Raw genomic sequence first — 12,430 nt, forward strand, 5'->3', positions numbered from 1 at the left:
ATAGATAGATAGATAGATAGATAGATAGATAGATAGATAGATAGATAAGGAATAGAGTCTAGCATATCTGAGACAGCCACAGTCATTGCTCTAACATTTTGAAATGATCCTTTCAGAATATTCTCATTGATGCCTGCGTCCTTGACTCGGATTCAGGGCTCCTCCAGCAGGTACGTTTACACGTGTGTGTGGCAGTGGCCAGGTGTTCAGACAGGAACAGTCTGTGTAGCAAGCACTTGTGGGGATGGTAATACCTTTGCCACTCATGGTGCCACATGCTGGTAGTCCCAGTAGTCAGGAAGCTGAGGCAGGAGGATCTTGAGACTTGAGGGCAGCCTGGGCTATGGAGTGAGACTCTGCAGAGACAGAGAGGTCATGAGATTATTTTGATTATACTGAGTTTAATGTGTGATTTAAATGAATTGAATGTGTTTCTGGCTGTTTGCTTTGAGACGGGGTCTCACTATGTAGCTGTAGCTGGACCTGCTTTTGCCCCACTAGTGTGGAGATTAAGAAGTGTGTGCCAGCATGCCTCCCCACCCTCCTTTTTAAATTCCACTTCTAGGAATATGTAAATTCTATACATTGTACCATATGTGTCTTGGGAAGCATTGTTAGGTGTTGCTTTTTTTGGAAGGTGGTAAGAGCTCACTCTAGCCCAGGCTGGTTTCAGATTCATCTCCTGCTTTAGATGTTGCTTTTTGAACAGAAGTTTGAAATTGAATGAAGACCAGGGTAGAGGGACCCACACCTGAAATAATCAACAAGCTGTGGGTGGCTACCGTCTGCTCACTAGAAATACTTCTGGGCCAGTGAGCTTGCTCAGTGCCTAAAGGTACCTGATGAGCTGAGCTCCTTTCCTGGGAGCCATGGGCTAGAAGAGAGCCAGTTCCCTCAAGCTCTCTCTAGTCTCTATGTGCTGTGGCATGCACGCACACACACACACACACACACACACACACACACACACACACACAAATGGTAAATACAAAGAATATTGTTAACATCCCTTCTCCATTCAGAATTTCCTTAAAAAATTATATCCTTGAAGATCAGTCAGTCAGCTAAAGGGTGTCGGGGGAGGGCCGGTGCCAGGCTTGTCTGTTGATTAGGCTCAACTTTACAGTAGGCATTGGATTTTTGTTTGTTTGTTTTTAATACATAATGTATTTTTAGAGAGACGTAAGAATTAAATATACTTTCATGTATTTAGAACCTACGATCTCACTCTGTGAGGATGAGACACAATGTAGGTTACTGCTGTCTGGTGTGACAATCTGTAGCTGCCCCCATTTCAGCTCTCAGAGATGGCAACTCTGACTGAAAGCTAGATCTGCTACTTTGTCCAGTGCAGTGTCTCCTGAGGTCTAGGCAGCCATAATCTGCAGTGCGCATGCCATCTCCTCTTGGACATCTCAAGTCGCTGTGTTCAGAAAAGAGCTTTTTTTTGACAGTGGCTTCTCCCAAACTCTGGGTTCCCTCTCTGCACACAGCATGGTTTGCTGGGTAGGTCAACCTGGATTTTCCCTCTTTCTCTTCCTCTTCTTCCAAATTGTTAGGATCTGATTGAATCTGTCTTCAGCACAGATCCTGAATCCTACCTCCTGTCTTTTTCCTTAGATTCTCCATCTGTGGGGCCCACAACCATCTGATAACTAGTTTGAGCACACTTACCTCCACCAGCCAGGCCTGTCATCTTGGGAGTCAGAAAGCTCATAGCATAAGCAAGGCCATGTTGCTCCCTTCCTTAACTGCCCCACCCAACCCTACCCCTAATGTCTTGGCACACTTTGGCTGATACCCAAGTCCTTGCTCGGGCCTGCTGTTCACCTGTGTCTTCTGTTTTCTTTCTGGCCCCATCTTGACTCCTTGGTGCTTCCTGAAATCGCAGTTAACCTGGGCTGCTGCGGACAAATGCTTTGGCACTTGCTATCCCCTCTCTGCTGAGGCTCAGCTCTGGCCTTCTCACATGTCTCTGCTTCTCCTCCCCCATCACCCCTTGATTGTCATGGGAGTTATAAACTAACATCAGCTTTGCACCCTGAAGCCTGATGTGCTCTTTTCCCCCTTTTAGAACTAGCAGGGAAACTTTATTTAAAGCAGGACTTTGGGAAGCTCAGGGTACGCTGCATGGCACAGCAGGCAGGGAGGGAAGCTGCCGGGGCTGTGCTGTCTGTTGGCAGCTCTAGGAGCCCACTTCGTGAGGATGAGACACGATTTGTCTCGTGGCCTGGGAATCTGTAGCATGGACAGTGATGAGTACACGAACCTCACACACTGACCTTATAGACCTGTGGAGTTCCCCCATGAGCCTCATTCCTCCGGGAACGCCAAGGTCCTGCTCTGGCAGTGACTCCTCTGTCTTGCAGGCTTGTGACATCACAGGGGGACTGTACCTGAAGGTGCCTCAGATGCCTTCTCTCCTGCAGTACTTACTGGTGAGTTAGCACAGCAGCACCCCACCACATCTAGCGCCCCAGGGAAGGAATTGCTGGGAGAGTAAATAGTGGCTTCAGAGTGTCCAGGCTGAGAAGGAAGACTTTCAGATCTTTGAATTCTGAAAGTTGTTTGCCGATGTTATATGACTCTATAGCACTGTGCTTAATAAATGTGGAGTGGAGCCAACAGCATGGCTCAGTGAGTCAGGGTGCTTGCTGCCAAGCCTGATGACCTGAGTTCAGTCCCCAGGACCCACATGGTGGAAAGAGAAAACCATCTTCTGACTACCACATGTGCTGTGCCGTGTTTGTGTGCACACACATACATGTACACAAAATAAATGAAAAATCTCAGTTCTCTCCTTTTATCATGTGGGTCCCAGGAATGGAACTCAGGTCATTTATCAGGCTTGGTGGCAAGTCCCTTTCCCTACTGAGCTATCTCACTGGCTCGGAAGGAAAGTCTGATTTCGTATTCTCCTCAGTGCTGACTGGCTAAGACTGCTAGCTGTGTCCTGACTGTTGCTTGGTTTTCCTCCCATGATGTAATTAAAGATCTCTTGCCTATCCTTTCTTTCTTTCTTTTTTTTTTTTTTTTTTTGTTTGTTTGTTTTTTAAACAGTGGGTTTTTCTTCCGGATCAAGATCAGCGATCTCAGCTAATCCTCCCGCCCCCGATCCATGTGGACTACAGGGCTGCCTGCTTCTGTCACCGAAGTCTCATTGAGATTGGCTATGTCTGCTCAGTGTGTCTGTCCAGTAAGCTCATGTGTGCTTTGTCTTACTGTCTGTCTTGGGGAGTGGGGTGGGGTGGAGTATTCTGTGGTTTTTAAGTCTTCTTACTTCCTTGTCCTTTGACTTTTTAACAGTTTTCTGCAATTTCAGCCCTATCTGCACCACATGCGAGTAAGTATCTTGGCAGTTGCTGGGTGGGAATAGGATCCTGAGAGCTTCGGAGCCTGAAGTGTTTCTTCTCTATCATTCCAGGACAGCCTTTAAGATCTCCCTCCCGCCTGTCCTGAAGGCGAAGAAGAAGAAACAGAAGGTGTCCCTGTGATGGGCAACACAAGCTTCCTCATCTCCCACCACATGTGGACTCTCGTGGGGAACATGGAGGAATTGCTTAAAACATGGTTTTTGTCCTGTGCTTCTCATGCAGGGAGCTGAAGTGTCCGCCAAACCTCTGGTTTTATCTGGAAAGGGGGACAAACGCAAGTCAGGACATTTTTGTTTGTAGTTTTAGCAGTTGCTTGGCAGAAGCCAGCTGCTGCTGTTTTGTGTGTTGTCACTTGGCTTTGAACCGCAGCCCTGCACATGCCAGGCCAGCACCCCACCACTGAGCTGCAGTCAGCCCCTTGGGATTTTGTTTTCAGATGATCCCCTGTCAAAGCTTATTGGGGTAGATTCTGGGTCTTTTGCACTTGAAGTTGGGCAGTGTGTGAAGTTGGAATGCAGCTCAGGAAGATGACCAGCATTGGGTCATTGTATCAGTCCTGACAGAGCATCTTAGCTGGACAGGTAGTACACGCCTGGAATCTTGAATTCGGGAGGCTGAGACAGGAAGGTTTGGCGTTCAGATCTTGCTTCAGATATGTATAAGATCCTGTCTTTTAAAAAAAGAACATTTTACTTCAAATAAAGTGTTTCCTTTAACTATTTTCAAAAGTAACCTGGCCTAAAGGCACACACCTTCAATCCTAGCACTCAGGGAGCAGAGACAGGTGCATCTCTGAACTTGAGGCCAGCCTGGTCTACAGAGTGCGTTCACACCAACCAAGGTTTTATTTTGCTACCTTATTTACAAAAAACCAATAACATCAATATTGGAGAACTGAATGCTAAAAATGTAAATGAGTTCAGTAATAAAAATCCTATTTTTATATTTACTAATTTTCCTTAAAGTATTTTTCTAAGTATTTGCATTGAGTATTTTTTTTATTACCTTTAATCTCAGCAGAGTCAGGTTGATCTCTGAGTTGGAAGCCAGCCTGGTCTACAGCACTAGTTCTAGGACAGCCTGGGCTAAACAGAAAAACCCTGTTAAGAAAAAACAAATTACTCAAAGATTTTTTTATTTTTAAAGATAGTGTTTCTCTGTGTATCCTTGGCTGTCCCAGCTCTTCCTCTGTAGACCAGGCTGGCCTCAATCTCAGAGGTCCACCTGCCTCTATCTCCTGACTGCTAGAATGGACCACCACCACCCAGCTATTAAGATCTTTCTTCTCCTTCTTTTCTTATTCTTACTCTTTTTCTTCTTCTTTTCTTATTTTTTAAAGATAGGGTTTCTCTGTGTAGCCTTGTCTGTCTTGTCTGTCCTGGACTCACTTTGTAGACCATGCTGGCCTTGAACTCAAAGAGATCCGCCTGCCTCTGTCTCTCTTAAGTGCTGAGATTACTGGCGTGCCTAATACCCAGCCTCTAAAATCTTTAAGGGCCTGAAGAGATGGCTCAGGGCTTCAGAGTACTGTTTGCTTTTCCAGAGGACCCAGATTCAATTCTAAGGACCCACATAGCAGCTCACAACTGTCTGTAACTCTAGTTCTAGGGGACCGGATGCCCTCTTGTCGCCTCCACAGGCACCAGGCACAAATGGTATAGACATGCTTGCATGCATGTGCAAACAGCCATACATATGGACTAAAAATAACTCTTAAAAACAACAAAAAGAAAGCCTGGTATGATGTGTCAATGGGTATTAGGACCTTCAATCCTCAGACCACATGGTAGAAGGATAGAACTGACTCCTGCAAGTTGTCCTCATTTGGTTCCATGTGGGATTGTTGTTGTTTTTCTGTATACCGCATGGACTTGCCCAGACCTACTGCCTGGAGGATCAGCCTGTGAGGGTGGCCGTGGCAATGCAGGTCTTCCAGCTGTTGCTTGGGGTGGGGTGTAGGGGCACTGCTGATCACATGACCTTGGCCTGAGGCGGAAGCCCAAGCCAGTTTGCTCTGACTAAAGAAGGGTAGAAGTGGAAACAGATCCACAGTGCTTAACTGGCCTCTTGGGAATGGGGAGGATCAGGTCACTGGAAGCTGATTTGGCTTGCATTCCTCTGACTGGTATGAACACCCACCTCACCCCATCTCCTTAGCTAAGTGTGGATCCACACTATCCTCTTCAGGATACTATTGGGTGTATTTTGCCAGCTGGAACTAATACAACCCAAGGCAGATATGAACTAGCCCCTTCCCCCCAGCCATTGGAGAATGTTGCATGACAGGCTGTAATTGGAGCAACTACGTCTTTGGCTGTGACTGAAGGAAACCCAGAACGTGTCATGGTCCAAATCAAGTAAACATTTTGAATACGGTGACTAGGCAAGGGTGCTTGGGCTAACAGGACTTCAGATCCTCTGGAGCCGTAGTTACAGGAATTTGTGGGCTACCACATGGGTGCTGGGAACCGAACCCACACATGCTCTTCTGCGTGAGTGCTCTGAAGCACTTAGCCATCTCTTCAACCCTGCAGTGTGGTTTCTTGACATCTGGGATGGAAAGAACCCACGATGTACTATGGGAGTAGGGAGCAGCAAAACAGTAAGCTGGGCGGGGATCAGAGAATGGACGTTCTTCTGGACCAATCATGAAGAGGAGCGCCGCTTTCCGGCTGATGGTTGCCGTGGCCACCGGTACTCTCGGGAGACTTGTAGAAGCTGGCTCTCTTGACCTGGACCAATCACGACTTGTCTATCACCGATTGGTGGTTGCCATGGCGGCGGGCTTTCAGCTTGGCAATATGGCGTCGGCTGGGCAGCGAAGGCCGCGGAGTTTTCTCCCGCGCGCTATTCTGGGCTTGTGAGGCAGGCGCGGCCCCTGGTATGGGCTCTCTGTTGCCACTTGGCCTCCTGTGGGGACTCCTCCTGCTGCAGGGCGTCCTGAGGCCGCTGCATGGGAACCCGGGTTTGTATGGCAGGGGTATGGCATGCATGGCTCAGGCTGAGGGGATCTGGCTTTTAAAGGGCCAGACCTGGGGCTCCTAGGATCTCGGAAGCCAGGGCCACATATAAAGCCAGCACACGCACCCCAGGCACAGTTCTGCACAGGTTAACTCCTTCACTCTTCCTTTTTTCCTAGTTTTCATCCCACCTTTCATCCGAATGTCCAGTCCTGAGGTCAGCGTGTCCCTGGTCGGAGGCAGCGAGGATGTGACTGTGTCTCTGACTCCGCTGCAGCCCGAGGACGGTAGGAGCCTGTCTTTTCTTGGGAGGGTGGGTGCTGCCCGTGGAGTTGCTGTCAGCAGAGTAGGAGCGGGAAGAAAGGCAGCCTAAGCGTGTGGTAGGACAAAGAGGCCCCGTGGAGAGGTTCTGGAAAAAGGGGAGCCTGAAATAAAGGAGCCAACAAGCCAGGCGTGCTGGCACACGCCTTTAATCCCAGCATGAGAAGGCAGAGGCAGGTGGACATCTGCGTTCCAGGCCAGCATTCATTAGCTAGCGCCCCAGAGATTTCTACACAGCACCTCAGGGTTCTCACAAGAACAGTAGTTTTTATTTTGTTTTGTTTATCCCATTTGACAAATGAGGAGACACACTGCCTGACCAGTCTCATGCAGCTCGTCCTGTGCCCGGACTCCCGACTCTCCTTAGCTGCAGGACCCTGATGCTTTGCATTCTGATTTCTCCCTCAGGAGTGTTGCCAGTTCCTACTTGTGTTCTCAGCAACGAAACAGGAGACTGGAATGTGACTGTGAGCCCCGGAGTGGTAAGACCAGAGGCAAAAGCTCTGTTGCACCTGTGGAGGCCTCCTGTTCAGGCTGTGTGGACGGCAGTGCATGTGTGAGTGTGTGTATCTTAGGGAGGATTTCTATTGCTGCGATGAAACACCATGGCCAGAAGTCAGGTTGGGAAGGAAGGGGTTTATTTGGCTCACACTTCCACATTGCTGTTCATCGTTAAAGGAAGTCAGGGCAGGAGCCTGGCAGCAGGAGCTGATGCAGAGGCCATGGAGCGGTGCTGCTTACTGGCTTGTTTCCAATGGCTTGCTCAGTTTGCTTTCTTATCTAACCTAAGACCAGAAGCCCCGGGATGGCCCCACCCATAATGGGCTGGGGCCTCCCCCACCAATCACTAATTAAGAAAATGCCCTACAGCTGGATCTTATGGAGGCCTTTTCTCAATTGAGGTTCCCTTCTTTACTTGACAAACTCTAGCTTGTGTCAAGTTGGCATAAGACGAGCCAGCAGTGTGTGTGTGTGTGTGTGTGTGTGTGGTGGTGGTGGTGATGGTGATAGGGATCTTCTATCCTGTGTGTTTATCACACTGTCAGCTCCCCAATGTTCTTGTGATTTGACACTCCATGTTCCACATTCAGTATGTTCATGGAATTGGGGGCTACCAATGTAGATTCATTCAGCCAGCATGGGGTTCTTACCCTAGGATTCATGGTGTGTCAGGATGTGTTACAGGTGAAGCTTGTGAATTTATGTGAGTGTCAGTGCAGTCCTAGAATTGGGACAGCTGAGGCAGGAGGAGCACGAGATCAAGGTCAGTCTGCTTAGTGACACTGTTCCAGAAATAAACCAATAAGGGGCTGGAGAGGTGGCTCAGTGTTTAAGAGGAAGGTCTGCTTTTTTTAAAGATTTATTTATTTATTATGTATACAATGTTCTGGCTGCACGCCAGAAGAGGGCACTAGATCTCATTATAGATGGCTGGGAGCCACCATGTGGTTGCTGGGAATTGAACTCAGGACCTCTGGAAGAACAGCCAGCGCTCTTAACCACTGAGCCATCTCTCCAGCCCCAAGCAAGGTCTGCTTTTAGAGAGGACCTTTGTTAAATTCCCAGCAACCACACGGTAACTCCCAACTACCTCTAACTCAAGTGCCAGGACACCTGACTTTCTCATCTGGCCTCCATTGGTACTTCAGGCACAGGACACAGAGAAATAGATGCAGGTAAAGCACCCATACACATAAAATAGAAGGACAGAAAAATCTAAAAAAATTTAAACACTCACACAGAGGCTAATGCTACCCTGTTGGCTCGTGCTTATAATCTCAGTACTTAAGAGGTTGGGCCAGAAGACTTTCACAAAGTCAAGGTCACCCTGGGTGTCCTAGTTACTTTTCTATTGCCATGATAAAACACCATGACCAAGGCAACTTATAAAGGAAAGAATTTAATTGTGTTCTTGCTAACAGTTCAGAGCATGAATCTATGACCATTGTGGTGGGGCCCATGGCAGCAGGCAGGCCTGGAGCAGTAGTGGAGAGCTCATATCTAAGCCACAAGCGGGAGGCAGAGAGAGAAAGCTAACTCAGAATGGCATGGGGTTTTGAAACCTCGAAGCCCACCCCAAGTGATACACCTTCTCCAAGGCCACACTTCTTAATCCTTCCCAAACAGTTCCACCAGCTAGGGACCAAGCATTCAAATGTATGAGGCTGTGGAGGCCTTTCTCGTTCAAATCACCACACCAGGCTACAATAATAAGCCAAATCCAGGCCTGTGTGCTTTGCAAAATGAGACCTTATCTCAAACAAACAAATTAACAACAACAACAACAACAACAAAAAGCAGATCAAAACAAAGATAAAAAACATGAAACTTTTTATAGGCACTGATTTTTGTAGACTTATATATTTCATTTTATGTGTATGAGCATTTTTTTTTCTTTTTTCTGCAGCTATGTAGACCTTGTGCTGGAGATGGTTAGTTGAGGGGATGGGGTTCCTTGGAACTGGAGGTATAGGTGGCTGTGAAGGCACCACGTGAGTGCTGGGAACTGATCCTGGGTCCTCCGTTAACCACTGAGCTATCTCTCTAACCCTGTAAACCCTGATCTTGCCCATCTCTGGCTTCTGTGTAGGGGCCATCCGCATCTCAGGAGATGAAGTGTTCACTGAGTGCCTAGTGTGGATTTGAGAGATAAGCAAATGAGAAAGACTGTGCTTTAGGGATGGATGTTTAACCAGCTCAAAGCTATCCCAAGAGGAAGTGGGCTCTCCTCTTGGGATTGTGTGTGCATAATCTTCTGCTACTAGGAAGATAGATACTACTAAAATTTTTCTCAGAAAACTGGGCTTATATACTGGACCTATGTTTAGCTTTCTGTAAGTATCCGAAAGTTGTTTGCTTTTAAGATGAGCAAACAGGGAGGGGCACCAGAGAGATGGTTTAATAGTTGCACGTGTTGTTCTTGCAGAGGACCCAGGACTGATTGCCAGCACCCACAGCCTCTCAAAGCACTCTGTAACTTCATTCAGTTCCAGGGTCTCCGATGCCCTCTTCTGGACTTTGAGGGTTGGACACACACGTACACAGCCACACACAGGCAGAGCACCCATGCCCGTAATCTAAAACATGCTTTTATATTTGGTGGTGCACACCTTTAGTGCCAGCACTCAGAACAGAGGCGGGTGGATCTCTGAGCTTGAGGTCAGATTGGTCTACAAAGCAAGTTCGATGCCAGCCAGAGATACATGGTGAGATCCTGTCTCAAAAAGAAAGAAAACCCTGGAAGTGGAGCTGGATAGATGGCTCTTGGTTAAGAGTGTGTCCTGCCCTACCAGAGAAAGGAGCAGAGGCCAGTTCCCAAAGCTCACATTAGGTGGCACAGCAGTCCCCTGTAACTCTAGGTTGGGGCATCCAGAATTCTTCTTTGGGCCTCTGTTGGATCCTGCACACACATGGTATACAATCATGCAAAACACACATAGCATATGATACTACATACCAAAACACACATAAATAAAAAGAAAGAAAATGAAAATTAGGAACTAGGCTGGGAAGATAGTTCAGTTGTTAGAGTGCTTACCGAGCATGTGCGAAGCCTGAGTCAGTCCCAGCAACACGTACACACACGCACGCACACCCCCCCACACACACTAAAGAAATAAGCAAAATGAGCTTGAGGCCCATAGGTTGAGAGCGAAGGGAGCTGCCGTCTCTGTAGGCATCTTCTGTCCTGTGTGCCGCTCCGTGGTAAAGGAAGCGAGGCTCATGTGTGTTTACAGTGTTTGCCATCACGCGCTATCACCACAGACGCTCACATTGAGTCACTTCAAGGCGCAGCCCTGTTTCCTTTTCAGAACGCGCTGGAAGTGACCGTAAGGTGGAAGGGGGGTCTGGACTGGTGCTCCGTGAATGAGACAGCCTCCCTCTCAGCGGCCCCGTGCATCGTGCAGACCCTGCTGGTTTCGGCCTCCCGCAACGCCTCCTGCTTAGCACATCTGCTCATTCAGGTGGAGATTTATCCCAACATGTCCGTGGCCCACAATGCATCAGGCAAGTGATGTCTACGGTCAAAACATATTTGTCAGGCACTGTCTGAAGACTGTGTAGTCTGTGCAGTGTGTTAGATATTTTCCAGTTTTTTTTTTTTTTTTTTTTTTTTGAAACAGTGTCTCACTTTGTAACCCTAATAGGTCTAGAACTCACCATGTAGACCAAGTTGTCCTTGAACTCGCAGAGATCTGCCTGCCTCTGCCTCCTGAGTTAATTTTTTAAAAGATGGATATGTGTGTGTGTACGTGCTTGGGTGAGTATTTGTGCATTCTGTGTACACAGAACTCAAAGAGGCTAGAAGAAGGCATCCCATCCCCAGTTCCTGGAATTACGTGCGGTTACGAGCCACTATGTGGGTAATGCGAATTGAACGCAGGGCCTCTGCAAGAGCAGCAAGTGCTCTAACCACTGAGCCATCTCTCCCATCACCTAGACTCAACTTGTGATGCTCTCTGCCTTCCTAAATGTACTAATTTTTTGGTTCGTTTTTTTTTGTTTTTCGGTTTTTACTCTGTATTATTTTATTTAATTAAGATCTCAGCCAGGCGTGGTGGCGCACACTTTTAGTCCCAGCACTGGGGAAGCAGAAGCAGGCAGATCTCTGAGTTCAAGGGCAGCCTGGTGTACTGTGAGGCCCTATCTTAGACACCTCCCCGACTAATTATCTGGTGCTGGTGCATCTTTTGCGAACTGCTTTAAGTTCTGTTGGGGAGATGGTAGAATTTGTTTCCATGCATCTATAGCCATGGCTCTGCCTTCAGAGAAAATAACTGAACAGAAAGCAATGGAGGCGGCACAACTAGTCCTTTCTCCTCTGCCGTTCAGATGCCAGCCAGAGCCTAAGCAGGCCGTCACTGTTCCTTTCTTCTTCACGCTTTCTCTAACACGCCACCCCCACCATGTGGCTGCCTGTCCACTGTGTGACTGCCCTCTGTCGCTCACTCAGACGGCTTGGCTCTTTCTCCTTCGTAAGCTCCCACCTACAAATCTACAGTAAACTTTCCTCTAAAACTCAAAACAGGAGGGACCGTGGGTGCAGCTCATGCAGTAGTGTGCCTGCCTCGAACGTACAAAGCTAGGGGTTCAGTTCGCAGCACTGTAGAAACCTGAGCTTGTCTGTAGTACCAGAACTGGAAGGTAGAGACAGGAGGATGAGCAAATCCAGCCCCATTCTTGGCTACATAATAAGTCTGAGGACAGCCTAGCTGCGGTGACACATGCCTTTAATCCTAGCACATTGGAGGCAGGCGGATCCCTGAGTTCTAGGCCAGCCTGGTCTACAGAGGTGAGTTCCAGGACAGCCAAAGCTACACAGAGAAATCCTCTCTGGGAAAACCAGAAGTTTGAGGACAGTCTGAGCTACCTAAGAGCATGGCTCTAAAAAAGAAACACTACCAAAGAAATGTGCACTGGCTTGCAATAAGCGCCACTACCACGGTTCTCTCCGCTGAAGCAGACGCTGTGGTGTCTCTTATCTGGATAGCTCTTTCTGGTCATAATCTTTACTAGGTGGCCAAAGTCAGCATCCAGTTCTTAATCATAGTACCTCAGCAGTCTGAAAGCCAGGATTATGGGTGTATACCACCAGGCCCTAATTTCACTTGGTATTTTGAGACTCATATAGCCATAGCCCAGGCTGACCTGGAGCTCACTGTGTACCGGGGGCTAGCCTGAGTGAGCACCTGACACTCCTGCCTTTGCTTCCTGAGTGCCGCATGACAGGTACGTGCCACCATGCCCAGCTCAAACATTTTTAAAGGAAGAAAA

At 47.9% G+C, this 12,430-nt stretch overlaps 2 protein-coding genes across 3 annotated transcripts in view; both read left to right on the forward strand.

The window, feature by feature from the left end:
* Gtf2h3 (general transcription factor IIH subunit 3) overlaps positions 1 to 4,323 on the forward strand; it is a 16,376-nt gene extending 12,053 nt beyond the window's left edge. The window contains exons 9-13 of the mRNA XM_055606064.1: positions 117 to 170; positions 2,370 to 2,438; positions 3,061 to 3,196; positions 3,307 to 3,343; positions 3,425 to 4,323. Coding sequence (XP_055462039.1) covers positions 117 to 170; positions 2,370 to 2,438; positions 3,061 to 3,196; positions 3,307 to 3,343; positions 3,425 to 3,494 — 366 coding nt within the window. The 3' untranslated portion in view covers positions 3,495 to 4,323. The remainder of the gene's footprint in view (positions 1 to 116; positions 171 to 2,369; positions 2,439 to 3,060; positions 3,197 to 3,306; positions 3,344 to 3,424) is intronic.
* Positions 4,324 to 6,015: 1,692 nt separating this feature from the next.
* Positions 6,016 to 12,430, forward strand: part of Tctn2 (tectonic family member 2) — a 30,923-nt gene continuing 24,508 nt past the window's right edge. Inside the window, exons 1-4 of one of the 2 annotated variants that reach the window (XM_055606065.1) lie at positions 6,016 to 6,339; positions 6,514 to 6,621; positions 7,064 to 7,137; positions 10,468 to 10,663. In XM_055606065.1, the coding sequence (XP_055462040.1) occupies positions 6,258 to 6,339; positions 6,514 to 6,621; positions 7,064 to 7,137; positions 10,468 to 10,663 (460 nt within the window). In that variant the 5' untranslated portion in view covers positions 6,016 to 6,257. The remainder of the gene's footprint in view (positions 6,340 to 6,513; positions 6,622 to 7,063; positions 7,138 to 10,467; positions 10,664 to 12,430) is intronic. The other variant, XM_055606066.1, reaches the window with a different exon arrangement.

The sequence above is a fragment of the Psammomys obesus genome, unplaced genomic scaffold (genome assembly GCF_907164565.1).
Source record: "Psammomys obesus unplaced genomic scaffold, mPsaObe1.curated_primary_1811, whole genome shotgun sequence".
Lineage (NCBI taxonomy): Eukaryota > Metazoa > Chordata > Mammalia > Rodentia > Muridae > Psammomys > Psammomys obesus.